Source organism: Adiantum capillus-veneris, chromosome 14, assembly GCF_014529385.1.
Source record: "Adiantum capillus-veneris isolate H3 chromosome 14, ASM1452938v2, whole genome shotgun sequence".
NCBI lineage: Eukaryota > Viridiplantae > Streptophyta > Polypodiopsida > Polypodiales > Pteridaceae > Adiantum > Adiantum capillus-veneris.
In genome coordinates this window covers 113,778,667-113,804,164 of record NC_140944.1, presented here as the reverse complement: position 1 = coordinate 113,804,164, position 25,498 = coordinate 113,778,667, and the positions used below count along the sequence as shown (strand labels likewise).

Genomic DNA, 25,498 nt, shown 5'->3' with positions numbered 1-25,498 from the left:
TTGTCTGCGGAGTCTCAACTCCGAGTATAGACGGAAAAAGGATTGAGAGCTTGTCTCTCGGATTTCCCTTACGGGAAGGAACGACCATCGAGTCAACGATTTAGAACGGAGGTGTTTTCTCCGGTTCTTGTGCTTGTAAAAAGATTCTCCCTAATAAAGAATTCTCTTTAAGGGGAGGGACCAGCCCATCTTCTGGTCCCCAGTACTGTGTCGATCTTCTCACTCTCTCTCTCTCTCTATCTAGTTCTCTCTATATCCTTTGGCTTCAATAATAAGAGATAAATTCTATTTATCTGAGTATATTTTATATTGTTATGCGCTCCCGTTTGTGACAGTGGTATCAGAGCATGGTCTCCTCTCTTTCTCTGTAAAGGAGGACGACTCTGGGAAGATACGGGAAGAAGCCATGACAAGCCAAGAGAGAAGTAAGCAGGCGGAAACCTAAGTCCTGCAGGAGAAAGCTCGCAGAGTTGGAATTTTTTTTCTCTCTGCAAGAAGTCGACACAAGACTTGGGATTCTCTGAGAAGGCAACAAGAGCATGATGCTGAAGAACCTAGAGAATCCAAGGAGCGGAATGCTCGAGATCCTTCAGAATTCAGAAGATATCCATGAACATCAATCCAGAACCATAGCCAAGAAATCCCGTCATCTCGGGAAGGATATGAAGGTCTTTAGACCTCAGAACCCTCCGATCAAGTTTGATACTTTTGACGGAAGAGAATATGCCCTGAAAGCTACCACTTTCATTTGACAGTATGAAGTTGCCTTTGCAAACGTCAATTTCTGAGAAGCGTCAAAGGTAAGGCATGTGACCAAACACCTCAAGGGGATTGCAAGTACTTGGTGGTATACCAAAGCTTTGCAAGGAACTTACAACAAGACTTGGATTCAATTCATGGCTGAATTTTTTTCCTCTACGCTTTGAGAAAGGCATCCAAGAAGATTGGGATCGGTTTGCCCAATAGAAATACGAGCAAGTCCAAGCAAGTAGTGGTTCACTCTTGCCAAGGTAGCTCCACTCTTGACCCTCTCTGAGGAAGGAAAGATGAAGAAATTCAACGAAGGACTTTTGCCGAATTTTGTAAACCCATCTGCAAGATACTTTGCAGCAGATGGTGGAGTCAACAATAAAAGCTGAAAGTGTACACCTTGATATACATAGAATACAATCCCCGCAGTGGGACGAGAACCATTGAACACAGAAACAACGAATTTTTGTTACCTCTCCTCGAAGGATACATTGCTATCCGGAGAAAGTTTGGAGTAAGGGAATTCAATCTAACTCCCAAGTTTTTGACCCTCAAACTTTAAGTGAGAGGGTAGGTCTTGGATCAAAGTTAAATCTTTGAGGAACTCATAAAATGCGTATTGCTTTTATGCACGAGATATGCATGTGTCTGACCAGGACAATCACTCTCGCGTATTTATGAGAGTAGGATCAATTTGAAACATTGTTTTCTGAGATGAATTGGTTTGCTCAACCATCCGGAAGGTCAACTATTGATCTCGTATCCGGTAGTTCACAAACAAATTACCTGCTATTGCGGGTAGGACGGCAGAAAGGAAAGAACCATTCAGATCTTTCAACGAAGAAAAGCTTTCACTAAGCTTGAATACTCTTTAAGCCCACACCCCCTACCCGGTAAGGGAAGATATGGTAGTGCTTTTCGCACAAGTGAATGAACACTCTTTACGAGGGAAGGAACAAGCGACGACTACGGCCTGTGCTCGAGGAATCCAAGGATTGAAATCCTAGATTATTTGATGAGCGGGTTTTGCTCTAAGATCGAGCCAAGGGATCGTCAAGTTGAGCGTCTTTGCTCTAAGGATCTTACGAAGGGAAGGTAATTTCCCAGGTTCATTGAAACTCTAACACAGCTTAAGAATTATGTACACTTTTGAGTACATGGATAACACACGAAGATGCAGAGCTATGCCAAGGAACTGGACGAGAGTTTGTTATACTCTCTTGAGCGCCTTTTTGCGCGCAAGAATATTCCGACACGAGAATCTCTATTTGATATGTGTTTGGTAGAAGGAATCTACGGAGAAGAGGTTTTCCGATGGTCGTTGATCATTGAGTACGCTATGTGCTTTTACCATTACAGTAGCAACTTTTGGTTGCGGTATATGTTTCTCCATGAGCAGGTCAAGTAGCATTTACACGCTGCTGGAATAAATTCGAACTATTATGTTCGTAAGAATATAGTTCATCAACCGTTTCAAAATGGTAAGAATTACATATGGGAGAACATCCCTGAGAATCAAAGAGGGTTCGCTCTGTTGTGAACCGGGTTTGAACGTACGTTCAGAAAATGCTATGGCTAGAATCCTATCTGCCTGAGATTTTGCAAGTCGTCATTGATGCTCGCAAGGTGAATCATTTTTTATGATTTTGTAAGGAAGAGACGCTAATGGGCGTTGGAAAATCACTGCCGGTGGTAATAACTCGCAGGAGGAAACGATTGGAAGAAAGCGCTGTCGTGCACAAGGAATCTTCGGCCTCGAACTGTCCGCCTACGTTGAGCGACGGCCTGGAACAAGAACCTTCTTTAAGGTGATCGCAAATTGTGGAAGAAAGACATCGAGCTTAATGCTCTATGACTTGAGCATTCTCTATGTGGGAGGACACAAGAGGTTTAATACCCTCTAGACTAACAGCGCAGGAATATGCGCAAAGACAGATACCTAGATTGATTTCTAGGAGGATTATTCTTCTCGGGATTGAGAAGGTGGAATTGAGTTAACAGATTCTCGGATGAGGAAACTTCCAATCTGTTGGAAAGACGGGAATGACGAGTTCTTACATGGCTCGTAAGTTTGATGAATGGTGAAGGATATCCTCGAGGTACTAGAGGAAGGACATGAAGCGGTAAGGTAAGTATTGAATTCTTGAATTTTTGTTTAATTTCATTTTTAAGTTCTCTTTTGAGAAAGGACTAGCTCAACTCACCATTGAGCAAGATTTGGAATCTTTCCGGTTTCTCCCCGGCAGTTGAGTTGGACCTCTACAGTTGAGGATAACTGTTTATAAGTGAGAGGGATGTTGCTAAATTGGCTTTATCTGACAAAAAAATAATTCTAAATGAATTATTGGATTTATCCTTACTTATAAGTGAGAGGGTTTTCTCGCTTGGAACATCAAGGAAAAATAATTCTAAATGAATTATTGGAATTTTAAGTGAGGGTTTTTTCTCACTGGAGACATTCGAGTACAGAGCATTCCTAGTGTGTCATTCAAAGTAATGACGATAGCACTGTGAACGAGAATATCTGTAAGGCCACCAGGAACGGGTACTTCTGATGCGTCACATCGGATGGGTGACAGGGAGCATCGGGAAGAAGTATCCGACCATCCGGGAACGGACATCTCTGATGCGTCATAGGATGGGTGACATAGAGCATCGTGAAGGGGATTGTATCGTAAGTTCGGTAGGAAAGGACTAGGTGATGGGTATTCCTGATGCGTCACAAGGTGGGTGACGGGTGCATCGGAAAGGGGATATCCATAGTCGAGAGGAAATCCGAACTCGAAAGAGGAATACGCGTAAAGACGCAAGCACAAGAATAAAGATGGGTTCTGAGAAGCTTTTCTTAAAAGGTGGAAAATTTGAACGAGTTTTCCGGGAAGAGCAAACGCTCTCCCGCGAGGAATCTATGTTTGCATTGCATTCGTGCATGTGGTTGCATCCAGGGACGCTTGGGAAGTGCTGTGAAAGCATTGATTTTAACTTATAAGGTTTTATTGAGTTTTTGGGCAGGTTCAGACCAATTTTAAAAATATGCCGACCGTCCACTTAATAAGTGGGCAGCCACTTAGAAAATAAAGCAACAAAACCAGCTAGCGAATTCTCTCTCTCTATTTCGGGTAGAAAAGAAAAGAAAAAAAAAGAAAACGAAAAAAAAAATTTGAAAAAAAAAAAAAGACGGCGATCTCTCCGCGAGCAGCTATTCGTGCCGTGGTGAAGGAGCTATAAAAGCACCACATACCCTCACCGAAGGGAAGTTGCCAGCGCCAGCAAGAGAAGACTCTGCCGCCAGAAGAGCGAGAGATCGCGAGACTACGAAGCACGGAAGTCGCTTTTCTCGCGCAAGAGCAACAGGTACCTATTGTGGATTCGCCATACGAATTGTTGTCGTGTGTTTGCGTGTGTGTTTGCAGGTACTTCCATCGCGAAGGAGAAGCGAGAAGGCTTCGGCCTACGCTTGGGAATTCCGGAAACGAAATTCGGAAATTGTTTGCGGAGTCTCAACTCCGAGTACAGACGGACAAAGGATTGAGAGCTTGTCTCTCGGATTTTCCTTACAGGAAGGAACGACCATCGAGTCAGAGATCTAGAACGGAGGGGTTTTCTTCGGTTCTTGTGCTTGTAAAAAGATTCTCCCTAATAAAGAATTCTCTCTAAGGGGGGGGGGGACCAACCCATCTTCTGGTCCCCAGTACTGTGTCGATCTTCTCACTCTCTCTCTCTCTCTATCTATTTCTCTCTATATTCTTTGGCTTCAATAATAAGAGATAAATTCTGTTTATCTGAGTATATTTTATATTGTTATGCACTCCCGTTTGTGACAGAGGGTGAGTGGGTGGGGGAGGGGCGAGTTGGGGAGGGAGGCGAGGGGTGAGTAGGGGGAAGGGGGCGAGGGTGAGTCGGCAGGCGAGGGGGAGAGAGGGAAAAATGGTGGGTAGGGTGAAGGCAAGAGAGAAGTGTATAGGGTGGGGGTGTGGGGAGGTGGATAAGGGATGGGTAGGAACCAGCAGATCAAAAGCAGATATAGATTCAATGTTAACCTAGCAGATACCACCTGAGTTATACTGGCAGCGGTCCTCCTACTGCACTCCCTTGCGAGCTTACCCAATGTGAATGCTTTCAGTAAAGGGTCAACTGAGTAATTAACTTCTGTGACTTCCATGCTAGTTGTTTGTTTAAGTGGCTCATTGGGCTCAGCTACAATAGGAACACAACAAAAGGGTGTGACCTTAGGAAAAGGTTGAATTGATAGTCCATAACAAGGCGTAGACTTGGTAGCTTCCAACCACTCTAGCAGATCTTCGTCTGACCCTTCAGGTGTAGTAGGCTATTCTTGTTCAGGGTTGGTTTCCATTGACAAAGAAACTTGCTGCACCACGGGATCCATACCTCCTTCTAAGCGAATGGGTTGCATTGGGGAGCCAGGAGTATGTATCTACATGGCATCGTTTCCCCAATCATGAAGTGCTTTAGTGTGTCACAGCCATGGTCTACCAATGAGCAAGGGAAATCCGCCCTCAACCTCGGGAAGACGAACCACAACAAAATCCAAGTTAAAAATAAAGTCTTGTACCTGCAGAGGCACATTGTCGACTATGCCCACTTGGTAGACTGTCCGCTGGTCGGCCTATGTCTCTGTGAAGGGAGCAGGGTGAGTAGGCTGTAGACCTAGAGCTAACATAGTGAACTCGGGCATCAGGTTGATGCCAGATCCACTATCCACTATCACTCCTGAGAATTGCCGACCCAAAACGGACACTGTTAGGCGAGGGCTTCTATAAGCAGTGAGGGGAGCAGCGGGATTGGATATCATATAGGACTCTGATAGTCGCAGTGGGAGGTGCGCGGCACTAGGACCTGCTCCGGGGTAGAGGGATTGAATAACTGCAAGGGTGTCACTTCTGAAACTCGCATCTAGTCGCAGCATATCATAGAGGGACACTTGTTGGAAGGTGTCCTTCAAGATTGTCTTTGCTGTAAGATTTTCTTTTTCTACCAGTGGTTTCTCTGGTACCTTGATCTTTTGTAGATCGCAAACTGCTTCCAAGAAAGTTTCATCAATATCGGAGAGCAAAGATTTGGATTCTTTCTTGGCACTGGGGGATGGCTTGTCAACAGTTAAAGGCCGGGTATCCACTGTTGTGAGAATGTGTGAGGGAGTTGAACTGGCTGGAATGCTAAGACCGAGAGCGGCTCTCTGGGCCCGAGTGAGGACACCCGATGGCTCCTCTACCAACTGCAACTTATTTTGCGGGGTAACCACGTGGGTAGAAGGGGACGGCTAAGGAACGGTGCTAATTGCTATCAGATTGAGCTTGGGAAAGGTAAACTCATTTTGGCTTTGACTTGGGTTTGAAGCCGTGGATGCACGAAGTTTAAGGCAATCCTTATTGTAGTGATCCTTCATTTCAAGGCAATGACGGCAGGGAGGGGACCCTTCGGGCAGAGGGCATTTGCTTTGGTAATGACCATATTCCCGGCATCTGTAGCGCAAAATGGGCCGAGTCAAAGGGCGAGGTGGTCCTTGCTCCTGGTGCATGGAGTTGGAGGTGGAGGCATAGAAGCTTTGAGGTGATGAGGGAGCATGGGTATGATAAAAGCTCTGAGACAAAAAAGTATTTTGCATACCTTGCATAGGAGGGGCTGTCAATAAAGGTGGCATGTGGTGTGGATGGCCGCAGGGAGAAACCATGTTGGATGCAGGTGCTGGCCCTTGTTGAAGAGTAGGACCAAGACTTTGCTGTATTTGTCGCAATCCCCTGAGGTAGTAGCAATCCTTGTCCTCATGTCCAGACTTTTCACAAAAGTGGTAGTAAACCCGAAGGGGGCATTCCTGTGGAGGGTGCCCTGGAAAGCGGCATGAGCTACACCAAACCATAGCCTTAGTCTCCTGCTGAGACTTGAGCTCTTCTAGCTCGCGCTTAATCTGTTCCAATGCGTGATGTGGAGGCTTCTCCTATCGAAGAGAGGACCTCTCCTCTTGAAGAGCTCGCTATAACTTTAGGGCTTCCAGTTCCCTGCGTAAAGAAGTTAACGGATTAGAAGGACTTTCCGAAAACTCTGAGGGGGTCTCTACTTGAGGGGAGTTGAACAGCTTCCTAGCTCCCTCTATCCTAGTAGCAGCTGCGACAAACTCCTCCAGAGTGGCGTCAGGTCGGAGATTCTCTCTGAGTTTTTACTGGGAAGTTTTGGGAAGAGCCTTCTCCACCCACTTCTTAACCATAAATTCCCCTGGTTGCTGAGGAAGCTTGGCAACTAGAGACCTGGTTTTAATCACGAGTTCTGCAAAAGTCTCCTCTGGCTAGGGCATTATGTTGGCCAACTCATCCAAAACCTTTTCATGGAAGTCACCTGGCCTGAATGTTGCACAAAACTTTGTCGTAAAGTGGCCCAAGTTGCAAAGTGGTTCTCTGCAAACTGACTGTACCACTTGTCTGCTAAGCCATCCAAGGTAGATGGAAAGAGTACCAAATAAGCATCTTCTCTATTAAGACCACGACCTCTACAAAGAGATACAAACCTCCTTGCATGGTCGTCTGCATCTTCTGAGGAGAGTCCCTTGAAAGTAGGAAACTTGATGTTTACCTTGGCCAAAACACTGGTCAACGCCTCCATGGCCTCTTGCTCAGGAGCCCGTTGCTCAATAGCTTGCTGTAACAAAATGGGAGAGAGCTTTACTGGGGAAGGTGACCTGGAAGATGTAGAACTGGATGAAGGAATCGATGATGCTGTATGTGGAGGTATGGGTGATGAGGTTGGTGGACTTCTACTAGGTACCAAGGGTTGACGTCTTCTGTTGTAGTACTTTAGAGGACTTAGTAGTGCGCTTTGACACTCTAATGACCGCCTTGTATGTGTCATGCAGTGAGCACAAACCGAACCAAGCTTTGGGCAAGAAGACCTTTAACTGGCTGAACACAGGTCTAGACTCTACTAGACTAGGGCAAGTGACTAGACCACCTGGGTGGACCAGGGACGAGGAAGGACTAGACCGGGACGAGAGCTTGGTTGGACCAGGGCGACAGAGGACCAGACCAGCAGGGCGAGAGACTAGGTCAGCTAGACTAAGCTGTCTAGGGTGAAACTGGACCAGACCAACAGGTTGCAGTATGCAAGGTGAAGTAGGTGAGGCTAGGTAAACCCAGCTAGCTCCTCGATATGTAACTCAACAGAGAGTGAGACTTCAGTTGAGGTCCCACCGGGCGTGCCAAAAATGAGAGCACCTGTAGCGCGGATAGTGTGTCGTGCTGTCTACAGTGGGTGCTCCTTAGTGCAATGTGCGTGACATCTCACTCAAAACAGAATGAAAACGAAGGAACATAGATAACAACTGATCAACACAGAGACACAGCAGTAGACCAGAACATATGGACTCGACTATCTCAAAGAACCGATACAGACTCTGGCGTGGTAGCACACTCAGCTCCAGCTCAGAACTCACAGGTACAATGGGGGTGTCGAGGCTCAGATGTGCAGGGATGCTGCAGACGTGCTGTGTGTACAGACTCGCTACTCTAGACTCGCTACTCTAGACGACGACGCTGGACCATATATGAAGAAGATGATCGTGATGACTCAACAGCTACTACTCATATGTGCCACCATAAGGAGCCAGCAACGGCTCATAAATGTCAGCCATCTAAGTCTATCTCCAAATTGAGTGGTGGTGGTGACCTGGCCACGATGTCCACTAGACCACTGTCCGTATCCCTGCCACGTGTCACTACCTAGCCCAGACAGTCCGTCTAGTGTGAACCAGACCAGACCAACTGTACTAACTATGTGTCCTGTGAAAGTGACAGTGTAGCCTGCTACAGTGGTCACTACAGGTTGAGCTTTCTTTATAGGGATTTGGGGCTTGCCTGGTTTTCTGTGTGTGTAGAAAAACAAGTTTGAGAGCATCCAAGAACAATTCTCCCATTACTTTCCCTGAGCAGCAAAGCGTGACAAAGATTCGAGTGGTGAATCTTTCACACGATGTGTCACCCATTTGGTGCATTCATCATTTAGGCTATGTCTCTTGTGTGCTAATGTTTGGTTTTCTGTGAATGGTAGGTGATGTATGATCCCTCTCCATCACTTCAAGAAGAACGATTTTCACCCGAGTTTCGCTCTTTTGTAGACTCCTGCTTGCAGAAGGAAGCTGATGGTAGGCCAACTGCAGAACAGGTTTGAGTGCACAAAATGTAGCTCAGACTTTCGTTAAATTGCATATCTTAATGGAAACATTAAAATTTATTCTCTTTATGTCCATGCAGCTGTTGTCGCATTCTTTTATCAGGAAATATGAAACTACTGAAATAGACTTGGCCGCTTTTGTGCAAAATGTTTTTGATCCTACAGAACGCCTAAAGGATCTTGCTGATGTAAAATTCTCACCATGCTTGCTTTGTCTTTTATTTCTTTCTCTTTGTAGCCTTATATTTTTGGTTTTTTCATGAAATGTCTATTAGATGCTTACTATACATTACTATATGATGTTTGATGGCCCGGATAGAACTTGGCCACACATGAAGACATTTTACAGGGAGAACTCTGCTTTAACGTAAGTTTTTGCAGCCTCTCTGTCTAGCATATGAATATTCACCTTGGATCTTATTTGATTTACATATCCTGTTGTTTGATAGATTTGGGAACCAAATGATAATTGGAGCGGATGATATTTTCACCACTCTGTCTAGCATCCGTCAAATGTTAATTGGTGAAAACATTGATGACCGACTTGTTCATGTTGTGGAGAATTTGCAATGTTGTGCGTATGCGAAGCGGGGGGTGATGATCCGTGCTTCTGGCTCATTTGTTATTGGTACCCACTTCATACCAACTGGGGATGGAGTGCAAGTAGAGGGTCTTCCACATCACACCACCATTGATCAGAAAACCCAAATGGGAACTTTCAATGAGCATTTTATCATAGAGCCTGGTGAGCAGTTGGGATGCTACTACATACTTAAGCAGGAGCTTTTCCTGCAGGAGTGAACTAGCTCAAAGACAAGTAGTATCTTGTGCAAGGTGTGCTTTTATTTTGGGATTTTGCTTTGTGTAAAGTATTATTGATTCGTTCCTGTTCTATTTGACATCATGAGTGCATTTAGTTTCCTTTTTGCAGAATAAATGTAGCTTGTGAGAAACTGGTCGCTGGGAGGAACAATTTTCTCTTAGGAGAGACAACGTGATCTGGCTTTTTTCTGACAGATTTCTTACTACATAGCAAAGACCGATTGCTTCCTCTGTGACCAAGAATACTTGATGAATGCAGCGGGAGTTTTGGCGCCAAGACCTTGTGCATTTTTCTTCAAGAGTTTTGGTCGTTTATGATATCCACTGTACAAACATAAGATGCATAGGTAGCTTACTTGTATAGTCTGTATAAAAACAAATTTGAGCAGAGCACATTATGCTAGTAACAAGATTATAGGTGATACCTCAAACGGGTTATCCCGTCATACAGATATCGACGTTGTTCAGTTCAGGCACCTTGCTGAAAATTGTTGAAAGAACAATAGCCATTGAACCTACTGTGAGTGCCCTTTATTGGCATATGAAAAGCTATGTCTGGTGCAGTTTTAGATGTATTTCTGTTACCATTCTTTTCTTTCAATCGAAGCAGAAGTATCTATTAAGAAGAAAAGAGAGCATCAAGTAAACATCCCAGATGGTCCACACCAGACACAAAAAAGCCCCCACTGGAGTCAATGGTGAGTTGCCTGATACTTCCCTCTTTATGGTTGAGACCATGCCCAAATGAGCACCCTCTCAGACTTCAGATTTGCTCTCCACCCTAAGCAATGCAAGAGGGTGTTATTCACCAGATTCTCTAGCTCCAACTAGTGTGTTTGGTGTTATCCTTTAGCTCCCTCATTAGTACCTAGCTCTAGTATTTCATGTGATCTAGTGGATTTAGTGGTTGGCTTTACTATGATGATGGTGAAATGCTTCAATTTTGTGTTCGTTATTTTTAGATCATGAACAAATTGCCGCAAAGTTCTGCCCTGCGATTTTCAGAGATGCTTTGTCACTGTCAATGGGTCGGATGCAGGTTGACAGACCTTGCAAAGTTGCTCATTAACTTTGTGTCCCATTCCTGCTCATTGACTTTGTGGCTTCAAGCTCAACACATATCCAGACGAACTTCAATGTGCTCTTAGCTACACACCTTTTGTAATTGTATTTTGGTATGGTGTGCTGAGGTCTATTGATCATCACCATTGTATCTATGTACTTGTATTGTATGTCATATGCTCCGTCTTTTGTCTACAACGTTTGTGTCTTTGTCTTGTGAGTTGGACTTCTTGCACTCTATACAAGGGCAACCGCAACACGAAGAGTACGTGCAAAGATTTTTGCTTTAGGTGCTCTCATTTTTGGCACACCCAGTGAGATCTCTCTCAAAGTCTCGCCTAAGTAGCTATAGTTAGGGTTTATATCTTGGAATAAGTAGGGCTATTTTGGGTGTTGGAATGTTTTTTACTAGGGTTGGGTCTACCTTGTATCATCAGGTATATCCAAAGTATTCAAGTAAGGTGAAGGTTCACATTGGCATTCTAAAACATTTAAAATAAAAGGTTAATCAAGTGATGTACCTATGTAAAGTGGTGAAATGGAAATGGACACATTTGCAAACTAAGAGATTTCCCTTGTTCACATAAAAAGCAAGGTCCAATCAAAGTAGCAAATGATAAAATTTTGAATTTCCGCCTAACTCTCCTCCTCTTAAGGCTTGTACTAGAAAGCCACACAAAAGTTGGAGCCTCAATCAACAATTAGTAATGGGTTTGCACGGTTGCAATTGTAAAAGCAATCTCTTCTGCGTGTGCATCGACAACCCACCCAAATCTCCTCTGTGGATGCACTTGTTTTGAGATGTATTTCAATTGTACACTTAATTAGCTTAGATTTGTTCAAACTTTACATAATATTCTAATCTTCCATCGCAAAAGCAAGATGTTGCCAACACGTTATTCAATACCCACTTATAAACATCTATGTTGTAATGAGTGTCAATAATGTGTGAAAGTTCAATTTTTGCATGTAAATATATAGAAGATGGAGGTACACATGGTACACTTTTTGCTTCTATGATGAGCACCCAGAAATATTAATCGCCGTTGAAGAAGATGAATAGGTAAACCCATTTGAAGCCGTCTCGTGTGGTATGAGTTTGTGGAGGGTTTGCGCCACGACCTCTCCTCTGTGAGACATGTACACTAACCACTACGTCCCCTTGCGAAACATAGGGGAATTGAGTATGTCATCTATATCTACTAACATAATATGGCGGAAGGGTCCCCAATGCCAGGTGTCAATTTCTGCGAACTGAAGGCGTAGGACAAAAAAAAATTAACTGGCGGCGCTTTGCGTTGGTGGCGACTCTGCATAGCTTTGAAGTACGTTGAACCAAAGAACTTGTATTCCAGAATACAAGTACAAAGTACTTGTCTTCCAAAATCTTGTTTTCTCTAAAACAAGTAGCATGCAACTCTATTTAACATATACATGAAACTAGTATTTGGTTTTCCTATTTAATATATACATGAAACTAGTATTTGGTTTTCCTATTACAAACTTCAAACATAATTGAAAAAAGTTTAGTTTCACTTACTCGTTTCCTAGTAAGCATGGCATCTTTGAATTTGTCTTGTCAAGCAGTTGGATATACTTCTTCTATCTTGAAATCCTTGCAAGCAAGTTTGAAAGCATATCTATTCTCTTTGTCATTCACAATTTGTTTTTCTTTCCCTTCTACAAGGATATATACAACGTCTTGCGAGGTATTTTCTTTGACATCAACAAGATCAGCTACCACTCTGAAAACACTTTCTTCATTGATGGGACCTTTATCGTCAACGACACAAAGAAATGGAGTAAGAGGTTCAACAATTGTTCAATTCTTTTCAAAAACACCTTCTCAAATTGACCAAGCATGACCTTCATGCTTCTTGCGTAGTGCATGCTCCCAAAGGACTTGAACATCATGAGCTGATGGTTTTTGTTTTTTGTTTTTGAGAGGTAGTAAGCATACCTCTAGGGGAAACAATGGCTCTGTCTAAAGGTATTATCGGTAAAGTCTTATCCTTGCTTGTTTTGGAAGCTGAACAGCTAACAATTGTCGTCGAGGAGCACCACTTCCAAAAGTGGGAGGAGGTAGCAGAAGCTGTCTTCTAGAATCTTCTCCGGCAATTGACACACGTACTATAGGTGCTTGAAAGTGAGGGCTGATGGGAGCAGGTTTACTACGCGAGGGAGTGAGTGAACCTGTATGACCTGAACCAATTGGAGCAGCTAGAGCAGATGAAGATTGATTAGCAAGGGTAGATTGTTTTCCTCTTCTTTGTTTCTTGGAAACACGAGCATCACCAGCAGAAGGAGAAGCCATTACGAAGAAGAAGCTGCAAACATCAACAAAAGAACCATAAATTCTTGTAATCAAGTATACAAAATTCAGAATATTTACTTAAAAACAAGAAGAAGCATATTAAATTTACAAAAAAGTAAACAAAGAAGATAAATTTTATTCTCATATTTCAATGCTTTCTTAAGAAGAAAATTAAAAATATATGTGTATTTAAACAAAAAAAAAACCAAAGCATTCCTTATGTCTTTATTTATGGCACAATAGATCTTTTATATGTTAACAAAATGATACCAAAAGCAAGTGCATCATGCTAATCCCATGTCCTTTGCTCTAGTGTCCCAACAACAACAAGTACTACAACAATACTCACACTATCTCTTTGCAGAGTGGCTAGAGTAACACTCAACTTGAATTTCCAAGCCAACCACATAATCTCACAATTTCTTGCAACAAGTGCTTGCTTAACCAAGGAAGACCAAAGAGAGTAGTTAATACTATCCAACCTATCCTCATTTGGAAGTACATCAAGAATAGAGGAAGCACTATTTCTTCGTTGTGTCCTTATGCATATAACAACAAATCCGCACCATGTGTACAAAGATCTACACAACCAATGTTAATTTTCTCTTCACAAGATTGCCAAAACATAGCTCTCTTTGTCTCCACAATCCATCATGCATGTGTACTTTTAACCTCTGCACTAATATATGTTTTCTACAAGATACATACAAGAAGATTTTTTGTATAGCTAAAAACTATCTTATGTTGATAGCTGGTGGAAAATCTCTCGGAATGCTGAATATGCAAATCCAAGCTCCGGACCCAAAAATTACCTGGAAATTTTGCACGCCCGCACAAAAAAGCAAAAATGATTTTCACACAGCCATGCAAAGTATACACATGAAGACAAAGTAAACTCACACAGAGAACAAGGAGATGGAGAACACGAAGATGGAGATGAACAGCAATAAAGACATACCTAGATACGACCTCTGGAGAGAGCAAACCCTTCTCATTGTGCTTTGCATTAGAAGAGCATAACAAAGTTGTATTTTAGAATACACCTGTGCTACAAAGTTGTATTCTGGAATACATATGTGCTACAAACTTGTATTCCAGAATACACATGTGCTACAAACTTGTATTCTAGAATACACCTACATTGTAAACTTGTATTCCAGGATACACTTGCATTGTGTGTTTGTATTTTAGAATAAAAGATTGTTGCAATCTTGTGTTCTAGAATAGAAAAGTGCTAAAACTTGTATTCTAAAATACAAGATTAAAGTACTCTGGTTTTCTAGAATGAAAAAAAATTGAATCTTAGAATAATTATACGCAATAAATGAACAAAAATCTTAACACTCGTGTATTCTAAAGTACAAGTGTATTGTAAAGTTGTATTCTGGAAAAGAAATTCAGTGTAAGCTTTAATTCAAGAATACAAGAAGCTTGCACACATGTATTCTAGAATACAAGGAGCTTGCACACAAATTTTGTATTGTAGAATACAAGGAGCTTGCACACACGTATTCTGGAATACGTTTGTGCTGCAAATTTGTTTTTCAAGCCAAGAATTGACACACAAGTCATTAGTTTGTTTTTTAAAATCAAATGACTTGTAATTAAAAAAATAAAAATTTTATCTTTTAGAATACACTAAATAAGCATGGCTGAAAATTGCTTCAATTTTTTTTTTTTTTTGGTCAAACAATACTTTTAAAAAGAAAATTTGTATTTCCATATACAAGTTAATGATACGTCAGTATAAAATACTCAAGTTTAATGCTTTCTTGTACTAGATTTAACAATTTGGTTGAGATTTTATTTAAAATAGTCTAAAACATTCCAAATAAATGAAAGGCTCTAGAACTTACAAAATTTATACTTTAAATTTTTTTGAAACAATATTGAAACATTTTACGAGTCTAAAAAAGTTATAAATACAAATTCAACAACTGTTTTGCAAAAAACAAGATTTTTTTGCTTAAAAATTATCATACTTAAAAAGTTTGTATAAACAAATTGTGCAACAATAAAAGCTAATGTATCAAGACATGAAATTAAAAATCATACTTGAAAATAAACAATGGAGCAAAAAGTGTTGTTTTGCAAAAACATGTTCTAGAGATCAAATGCACAAAACTCTAAGGAAGAGTAACTCAAAACGAGACTTTGAGATCCTTTTTAAGACAAGTAATTTTTTCTTTTTTTTTCTTTTTTTCCTTTTTTTCAAAACTATATTTAAATAAGTAAGAAGTGCCATGAAGAAAGCATCGACACACAACAAAGCTCATGGGATCAAAACAAAAAGATAGCAGTTAGAAAACTTTCTCCAACATCTACAAAATATTCCTTTTTGCGTATCTAAAATAATAATGAGGGCTTTTTCCCACGCGGTTTTTCATTCCAGTGTACATATGTTGTGCATTATATCTTCCTTTGCATTTTGCATTGGATCAAAATATCGACAACAACAACATAACAATGTGGCAAGGACATTGACACCATAACACCAAAGTTTTGGAGATTTGTGCGGGGGAGAAAATCCTCCAGCAAACAACCAAAATGTGGATAAGCATTACCTCTCTTGTGTACCTTACCCTCCATTTGTACCAGGGGAGGCTTGTGTGTGCCTACACTCTGATGTTTTGTGTGCCTACACCCTTTGTGTCTAGGGGAGGCAACTTTGTGTTCAAGGGGAGGCTTGTGAATTGTGAGCATCACCCTAGTGTGTTTTAAGGGGAGGTTTTGTGTGAGTGATATGCAACCAAAACCCACATAGGGGAGGATTATTGGGATGCAAGTTTTGTTGCATCTCTTATGTGAACAGTCTCTTCCACTTAGAAAAGCCTTATGTGTCAATCCATGTGAAAAGCCTCTTGCAACCTTTGTAAAGAGAAAGACACTTGTATTGTGCATTGGTATCCACCTTTTGTGCTCATTTGTCAAAAGGCTGCCTATTTGTAAAGCCTATAAAGAGGCAGGTTCTGCTGAATAATATTAAGCTTTATCATTTGCAATTGTACCCTATACTGTATTGTGCAGTAGTTTTCTCTATCAAGCTCTACACTAACCTCTCATGCTTATGCCATGAATGACACACTAACACATCCCCCTTAACCCTACAAGTTTGTCTAGAGACTTGATGTATCCAAATATGCATGATCGGAATTCCAACATTAGAGGGGGCGAAGCTGCATTGCCAATGCTCCTATCTATGATAGATGATCAACAATTGGATGAGTTAGTTGCACAAGGAATATGGCAATATCTAGTGATACCTACTGTTGTATTGGATTTTTTGTGACCCCATGATGTAGGGGATGTTGAGCTAGATTTTGATCCAGGAGGAAACAAATTTTTTTTTTCGAGAAAAAGATCCTTCTATTAGTTAATGAAAACTGCCCATAGGGCTACAACCACCTCTGCAAGAGAGGGCTACAACAAGTATGATGGGGAGACTCTCCCAATGAAAAAACAACATATATACAATGAGGCTAAATCAAGAGATGGGAGGAGGGAAGAGCCACACAGGTGGACAGTAGTGCCATCTGAGCACCCCCTGGACTATGGTGTAGAAAGGCCTAGGGCGCCAGAGTCGAAGGAAAGCCTTGCGGCGCTCCAGCATGCGGTCAGAGTTGCCCTGTAGTCCCTCAAGCTGCCCTGTAGTCCCTCAAGCTGTCCTCTGAGAATATGGATCAGCTCTAGCCAAAAGTCACGATCAGTCTCTGCTGGTGGCACAGGGTGAGCCTCAAAGATGCGGAAACAGCGGGCCCGCCAGATGAACCAACGTGTCAGGCCATTGATGAGCTCCCAACACTCTCTCTCACTACACCACTCTTGTGGAGTAAGCTCTGTAGCAGGCTGGAGTGTAGGTCCCCCCCTGCATCACTATCATCCTGCTGGTGGAAGATAGCTCAAACTGAAGTGCCGGGCCCGTGAGGGTGGACCAAGCCGCTGCCCCCGAAGTGTACTGTCGAGCCGTGGAGAGAGCAGGCATCAGTCGAAGAACTCGTAGCCACACCTGTTGGGCCGAGGAACAGTCCCAAAGACAGTGATACTGACTCTCCACCAAATGGTCACAAGCTGCACATGTGGTCGAGAGACCACTATGCACAAGCCAGGTCGCTACTTCTGTGGCTCTATGTGCGACCAACCACCACTGAAACAAGGTGACTCGCGTCGGCTGTCTGGAGTCCCACAACCTCTCCCAAAAGTCTGCCAAGAACTCGACTATGAGACCCTCCTCTTGCCAATGACGTGCTGCAGCGGGGAGGGCCTCTCTCTATGCTGCTAGTATATGACGTCCCAGTCGAACAATGTACTGAAAGAACGGGACTCCTGGGTGGTCTGCAGAAGAGAAGGGGTCCCTTCATAGCCACTCACCAGGATCCCACTGTACTCGTGCCAACGGACAACACTCCCAAGCCCATAGCCTCCAGTGTCTTGTCTCAAGGAATGCTGGGTCAGGGTCTATGGCGCAGCTCCACCCACAGATGCCCACTACTTGGATCCTCTGAAAACAGCACTCTGCTACCTGTGGGGCCTCTACTGCAACTCGCTGTAGTCGTCCCCCACCCTGAAGCTCGAAGAACAGGGCTGAGATAGACTCTGAGCAGGCCTTGAGTGAAATGAGAACCTCGAGTCGTGTGAAGGCTCCCATCCACTGGGGTGCTACTGGCTCGAGAGACGTGAGCCACTCAGCTGGAACTAACTCTGAGATGTCCTCACACATGCTCTGCACCCCTCTCATGCCATGTAGCTGGAAACCCTGCACCTCCTCTGACAAACCTATGAACTCTAGCCAGTCACCTAGAGAGCACGCTGGACCTGCTGCCATGGGACCCCAAGAAACATGAGGCAGACTACCAACCAAGTGGCGTCTCTGAGTGCTAACCATGGGGTTCCACACGAGGGGCTTCCGTAGGCGCTCCTCCGTGCACGTCGGCTATCGCTTCTCTAGGACACGCCGTAAGAGCTCCCAAGATCGAAGCAAACTCACAGCGAAGCGGTCCTCCAATCTCCCGCTCAAACCAACTCGGCGCAACTCTGTAAAGATCCATCTGGTCGAAGGTTTCCAAGGGCCTCCTGACTGAGGCACCCTGGCACGAACCCTCTGCAACAAGAACTCCTTCCAGGGCTCCTCTCCTGGAAGAAGTCCTCTGACTACGAACTTCCCAAGAAGGGCTCTGCTCTGCTGTGCTAGATCAATGATCCCAAGCCCTCCCTCAGAACAAGGAAGTGTGATAACCGACCAAGCCACCTTGGCTCGGGCAATCAGAGTGTCACGACCTGACCAAAGGAAGTTCCTGATCAACCTCTCTACCTGGCTGATACAAGAACTCGAGAAGATCCAATAAGAAGTGATGTAACACATAGTCGCCAACAACACCTGGTTGGCAACTACTACTCTACCAGACAGCGAAAGTCGTGCTGAGATCCAATGTAACATCTTTCTCTTGATGGACAGGAGAAGAGGAGAAATCTGCTGCTTGGGGGACAAGTCCAAACCAACCTGACAACCCAAGTAGCGAACTGCAGTCCTTGGGGGAATCCACTTGAAACCCTCTCCTGGCATCCAATCTGGCACAGGAGCACTGCCAATCGAGAAAGCCACTGTCTTTCTCTAGTTGATCCTGCTCACATCTGTGTAGATTGGCCTCCTGGCCCTCTAAGTACAAGGCTGAGTCATCGGCAAACTCAGTGTCCAGTAGCTCATCTCCCCGAATAGGGAGTGCTAAGCCCCTCAGACCAACCTGATGTGACACCAAAAATCTGCTCATCACCTCTGCATAGAACAGAAAGAGAAAGGGGGCAAGAGGACCATCCTGTCTGACCGAGCGTGTGAGCATGAAGCACTCACATCTACCTCTTGCCAAAAGCACCTGACTGTGAGCCTGTCTGTACAAAGCTGACACCCCTCTGATCCAAGCATCTGAGAAGCCCATCCTGCGTAGAGTGCCCTCTAGAAAGTCCCAGTCAACTCTGTCGTATGCCTTCTCAAAATCGAGAAGAAGAATCACAAGGTCCTCCCCACGGAGTCGTGCCAAGGTAGAAGCCTCCCAGAAAGTGAAGATGTTGTCAAGGATACTGCGTCTTGACAAAACCTGTTTGAGTCCCATGTATAAGGCTCTCCAAAAGTGGTTGAATCCTCAAACTTAGAGCCTTGGCAAGAATTTTGTAGGCTGAGTTGAGGATGGTGATGGGGCACCACTATCGAATCTTATCCAAGGAGCCACCCTCCTTTGGAATGAGGTAAATTAGGCCCTCACTCATGCTATCCGGCATCACTCTTGTGTGCAAAATGTACTGAAAGGCACTACAAAGATCTAGGCCAAGAAGGTCCCAGTACTCCAAGAAAAAGCTGGGAGTCAGCCCATCCTACAGCTACCACGAAGGAGGGCCCTAAGAGCCGTGTGCAGCTCCTCAAGCTGAAGTGGCATCTCTAGCCTCTGGCACATCTCCTCAGTCACAAGACAAGGCATCTGTGCCCAAACCTGCTCCCTGCATGCATCCTGTCTCTCTGACTAGGGCTCAGCCGACAGTAACTCACGGTAAAAGTCAGTAGCAACTGCACGCATATCCTCGGGCTCACAAACAACTGACCCATCTGGTCTCCTCAACTGATTGACCTTGGCATGCGAGTGCCGAGGTCCCATTGTCTCAAAAAAAGCACCTGTCACTCTGTCACCCACTTGAGTCCACTGAGATGCCTGTCGGTGAAAGGAAAACTCATGGCGCCTCTCCTCTGTACAAGCAAGCTCCTGTCGAGCCTGCTGTAACTGCTCCTCCAACCATGGACTGTCTGGATGCTGCTCCTGCATCCTCTGTAGTGAAGCAATGCCTCGTCTGAGACGCTGCTCCTCCTCTTTCGCTGCAGCCCGACGAGCCAGAGACTCCTAGAGAAAAATGTGGCTAAGATGAGCTAGGCCTAAGGCGAAGCATTGTGCTCCCACTCCTCTGCTTGTCTGCCACTGTGAGGATCACTGGTGCATGGTCCGAGAAGGATGTCCTTGCCAGGATGCCCACTGATCCCCCCAAGTCACTGAAGTGGTCACTAGTATAGAAGCGATCTATCCGCGATAGATTCACTCCTCCCACTCTGCGGTCCGATCTAGAGAAGGCAAGACTGGTTGGGGGTCTCACAAAGCCAGAGTGCTGCCATGTATCCGAGACCCTCAAAGTCATACACAACCTCTCCCAAGCTGTTGACTCCATGCACAGTAGCATGGCTGCCTCCAATCCTGTCAGAAGGGTCCTCCAACATGTTGAAGTCCCCTCCTACACACCAATGATCAGCCTGCGGCAAAGACTCAACAATCTGTGACCAAAACTCTGCACGAGCACTCGCCACATTGGGCGCATAGATGTTCAGAAAGCCCACAAGGCCACCCTGAACCTGCATAGTAATCCACTGAGCCCTGCCTGGAACAATAATCCCTTTGCCCACAATGGCCTGTTGCAATGAGTCCGCAATAGTCATACATACCCCACCCTGGATGCCTCCAGGTCCAAAAGTAGCTGACCAAAAGGTATCATATCGTCCACGCAAAATCTGACCACATCACCGAATGCGGCTCTCACACAGATGGTGCTCCTGCAGCATAAGGAGATCAATATCTCCTCCCACAAGGAAACGATGAAGCTCCTAATGCAATCGGCCCCGTTGTCGCTGAAACTGAGGCCCACCTAGTCCCTACACGTTCCACGAGAAGATCCTCATGGGGAGCGACAGAGAACAGATGCTGGCGCAACAGCAAGACGGGCTATCTTCAAGGCTAGCTTGGATGGGGAGTAATCCGCATCCGAGAGTCCTCTAGATAGGCGAGACTGCAGTGAGTGCCTAGCCCAAGCCCATGCAGAGCGAGCCGTGCATAAAGCGACCTCCTCTGTCCAGGAGTCCTCATGAATGTATACATAGCAAGGCAAACACTGCGTATCAACAAAAAAGTACACCACAATGTGCCTACATCCTGTTGAGTCTGGGGGTGTCACCGCAAACTTGGCCAGTGGCCACAAAGCCTGCAGCAAATCTATAACTCCAAGTTCTCCCATGTGATGAGAGAACTTGAGAAATTGTGTATGCAATTATCCCAACACTGAGTCGAGGGACCACTTTGTCTCGGCCCTACCATAGAGGGGGAAGGAGAAACCAACTGCTGAGTCCAAGGCCTCTGTCCCCCTAGCAGGCTGCCTCGTGGTCTACTGCGGAATTGCTGAGAAAGCGAGTGAACCCATAGTCGAAGAAATCCCAGCGACGTCGGAGGTCAATGCTCGTCAGACCACGAGGGATATCTGCAAGGGAAGATGTCTGAATTTGCAGAGTGGGCCGCAAGAAGGGCTGACCCTCTCTCGCTAGGCGACTCGTGGCAAAGGCGTTGCCAAGAGATCTCCTAGCCGCTGGCGAGGGACCAATCTCCTGAATCGACTGTGGAACTGGAGCAGGAGGGGGGGGGGGGGGAGAAGGAGCTGGTGGGGAGCGGAGGGGAGAGGAGCGGGGTGGGGCGATAGAGGTAGAGGGGCAAGGTGGAGAGGCGACGGGAGCAGAGGGCGGGGGGGAGGATGAGGAGGAGTAGGGGAACTCTAAAGGGGGGGCGGCTGTCGAGGGTGAAGCGGAGGTGGAGGCTGGGGTAGGGGACTCCTCCTGCTCAAGAGGACCAAAGCGGTTCCCCGTGGGAACCCTCTGTTGCTGAGTAGGCACCTGAGGGCCACTCTGAGTGCCAGGCTGTCGCTGTGGCCCTTGGCGTCGACGGCCACGGGCCTGCTGCCACGCCTCCTCCGCTGGAGCCCCAGGCTCGGAGGGTGGCTCTGAATCTGTGTGCTGTGCCGCTGACTGTGGCTACGGCCCAGCCTTGGCAGGCTGGGGCTGAGGCTGAGGTGCAGGTTGTGGCCTCCTCCATGGACAGTTCCTCCATGGACAAGCCTTCGCTAGGTGGCCCATCTGTCGACAAATGAAGCACTGGTTCGGGAGGCCCGAGTACTCCACACTCTGTCTAAACCAACCCCCACTCACCCGAGGCAGAAGGATGACCTTCGGAAGTGTGTGGGTATCTCTGACCAAAACTCGAACTGAGGGGATGCCAGCTGCCTTGGCAGCTACTGATGCTGTCGTACGAGGTGTCTCCTGGACAGTCCCGATGGCGGAGCCAATCCTGGAAAGAAGTGGTAGGTACTCCCTCCGTAAACCCTGAAAGCAGACTGAGATGGGGATGTCTGCCTCCTCTACTAGCACATCCGAAGTCGAGTCAAAACCATGTCGCCACTGTCGAAAGTGGGTGCGATGCTCGGATGGCCAGTGGACTCATAGCTATGACCTTGGAAGCCATCTTGGAGGTCTCGAACTCGATCTGATAGTACCCCCGTCCGAGAATCTGGACATCCAAGATCTTGCCCACTTCTGCGAGAAGGCGGGCCTGGAGAAGGTCTCGCAGCTCTCCTCTGCTAGGTTGGGTGCCGAGAATTTTGCAAATGACCGAAGTCGCCTGCAATCGCTCTACCTCAGCGGCTAGGCTCGCTTGCTCTGTCGGCGATAGAGCAAGTCAAATGGTGGGCTCAGTGGGGTCGCGCGAGGGGGCTTCTGGCGAGTCCCTCTGTGGAAAAGCTGGAGCCTCCATCTGTGTCTACTGCTGTGTTGTAAGAAGAGGTCGACGGGCGGACGCTGCAATCAGGCGCAGGAGACGCTGCCCCAAAAAATGAAGCAATGCCGAGGAGGCAGAAATGCAGTGGTTGACGGGGAGAAACCGAGGCGGGGGTGGGGGGGTTGGGGAAGGCAGAAACGCTAGCGGCAGCAGGAGGAGGGGGTGAAGGGGGGCGGGCGGCAGAGGGCAGGCAGCGGGCGGGCTAGAGGCAACGTGGGTAGGCAGCGGGCGGGCTGGCAGGGGGCGGCGCGGGTTGACAGGCAGCGCGGGGGTGGGCAACGGGGCAGAGGGGTAGGGGGGGGGGGGGGGAGGCAGCGAGCTGGGGGGTGTGAAGCTAGGCGTGCGCAGGTGAAGCAGCAGTATCGAGCTCGCGTTAGAAAAGATAATCAGGAGGAACCAATTATGTGCATGGTCTGGGGCAATTGATTGATATGCCTTTTGATCATGAAGGAGATGTATATGTTTGTGATGTGGGGAAATTGACTTATATGCCATATGATCCAGGTGGGATTTATTATGGTTTATGGGTTAATTTATGGGATTCATTAAGGCTTATGGGTTAATCCATACTTATTCTCTACTGTCGGGAAATTCTTTTGTTTTCCCTATGATCGTGGAGGTGGGTATATTCTAATAAGGCCACAGGTTGCAAAATATTTCAAAGCATGCTCGCTGTGGGGTAGTACTTATGCGTTTATAGGTTTTTGCTTATAGTTTGGGATAATCGTTGGCACATATCGAAGGATGTGCAGGTTTAGAGGGGGTGGATGTTGTGGAAATTTGCGGGCACAGGGTGAAATATGAAAATTTGCATACATATTCGATGTTTTGCCAAACTTATGAACAATGTTAGCAGATGTTATGCCAACAAGAGGACTGAGATGTATGCTAAATGCGGGTTGGCACCTAGAAATGGAGCTTCTGCCTGCAAGCTGAGTTGTATTGATACTACCAAAATGTGATTTTATAAGACAAATTTGTAGTGTTTGACGTGCTCTCCATGCTTGTCTTTATGGCTCATCAATAGGAGCTACGGTAAGGAAGTTATGAAAGTTTGAAAGGGAGATGGTTTGCAGATTTGAGCCGGATTGGGTAGTTGTTGATGAAGTGTCAAAGCTGATATGAATGCATATGCTGAACTTATCACTTTGTAGAGTGCCTCGGTATTTTCAGATCGTCATTTGGAGTTACGGATACCAAGTTAATGCCAGATAAAGTTTTGCAGGGGTCGGTTCTAAGCCGGGTTGATCGCCTCCGTCGGTGTGCCATTTGGGATTTTTGGAGCTTTGCCAGGTTTCTTTTGTGCAGTATACGGTATATGAAGGTCATTGGAGTCGACAACATTTCAAACAAAAATTGGGGTGCAAATTTATGGAAGGATGAAGATGGCGGCAGTTGCCAACCAAATGTTGCCAGATGATTTTCAGCGGTTTTGGTTGCCTTTGTTCAAGGGCCTAGCAAAGTTTAGGGGTGTCGGGGCCATCATGGAAGGTAGCCCGGAAGATGAGCTTTTTGAAAGATCTTTTGGCTCCGAGAAAGGAGCTTTGTGCATCAATTGGTGAGCTCAAGAACAAGGGTGAAAAGATGATTTTTTAAAAGGATTTTATGGGAATTATGGAGGGCTTTGAGGGTCAAGTCGACCATCGCATGCCACATGGAAAGGGTTAAACCCACATGTGCAGTGAGCAAGGGATGCAATTGGCTTTATATCCCACATGGTGAAGCCATTATAAGCATCCGAGAGAAGGGAAGAGCTCCCACATGCCACATGCCCATCAACAGGCCCTTTTGGTTTGGGAATAAAGGGGAGGGTCTCCCACCCTTGTCACCACACCGTGACAACGGGGGGGGAGGGGGGGGGGGCTCCCACGTGCTGTGAAGGGCAAGCCATCCAAAAATACACTGAACAATGCATGCGAGCTAAAGAAAAAGGGGGTCCACCCTGAAATAAGGGGGTCCTCATGCACCCAGAGGAGGGAACGCTCTTACGAGTTTAGGTGAAGTTTGTTTTTGGGGTAACTTGGAGAGAGCATTCAAAGCAAACGCAGGAAGTTTAGGAGTGAACTTGTTTGTGAGGTGAACAAGGAGGAAAATATCTCTCTCATTCTCAGTGATAAGCAAGGAAGAAGTTTCTCTCGACAACAAAGACTCAGGGGAACATCAACGCGGAAGGGAAGGAGCTTGGTAACTAAAGCTCAAGTTTTGACGGTCGAAGCAAAGTGAAGGCGCTCTAAAAGGGGAAAAACAAAGCAAGAGTTTGATTTTGAGCGAATTGAAGAAAAGAAGACGGATCTTGACCAAGCACAAGGGCGTAAATTGTGTCTGTGGATTGTTTCTATCGGGGGTTGGGATATCTCAATAGGGGTTTGCAAATCATCAGGCATACCAACGTTGGAATATGCAACCGATTTGTACCAAAGGTTCTCAGTTATCAATTTTAATGGAAGCATTCATGGATTTCCAGTGTCAAAGTAGTGTTGATATCTTGATTTAGTTTGTTCTTAGCTGTTAATCTTCTTCTGAAGACTGTTCTATTACTCCATAATTGCTCTACAACAGTCCCTAAATCGTCTTACTAACACTAAAATTGATGCTAACTGCACTTGTTTCCCTTGATTTGCACCTTGGTTGACTATCCATCTACATGCAGATGCCCGGTGCTTTCTCGATCGAGCCCCGGAGAAGCACGCACTCCAACAATGGCTTACCTTGCAAATGGGTATACAAGAAGAAGTTTACATCTGATGATTAT

The 25,498-nt window shown here is 45.5% G+C and overlaps 1 protein-coding gene across 2 annotated transcripts in view; it reads left to right on the top strand.

Annotated features, from left to right (window-relative positions):
• MKK3 (mitogen-activated protein kinase kinase 3) overlaps positions 1-10,323 on the top strand; it is a 35,223-nt gene extending 24,900 nt beyond the window's left edge. The window contains exons 6-10 of one of the 2 annotated variants that reach the window (XM_086528931.1): positions 8,806-8,919; positions 9,009-9,116; positions 9,204-9,295; positions 9,378-9,762; positions 9,846-10,323. In XM_086528931.1, the coding sequence (XP_086385057.1) occupies positions 8,806-8,919; positions 9,009-9,116; positions 9,204-9,295; positions 9,378-9,729 (666 nt within the window). In that variant the 3' untranslated portion in view covers positions 9,730-9,762; positions 9,846-10,323. The remainder of the gene's footprint in view (positions 1-8,805; positions 8,920-9,008; positions 9,117-9,203; positions 9,296-9,377; positions 9,763-9,845) is intronic. The other variant, XM_086528930.1, reaches the window with a different exon arrangement.
• Positions 10,324-25,498: the final 15,175 nt, after the last annotated feature.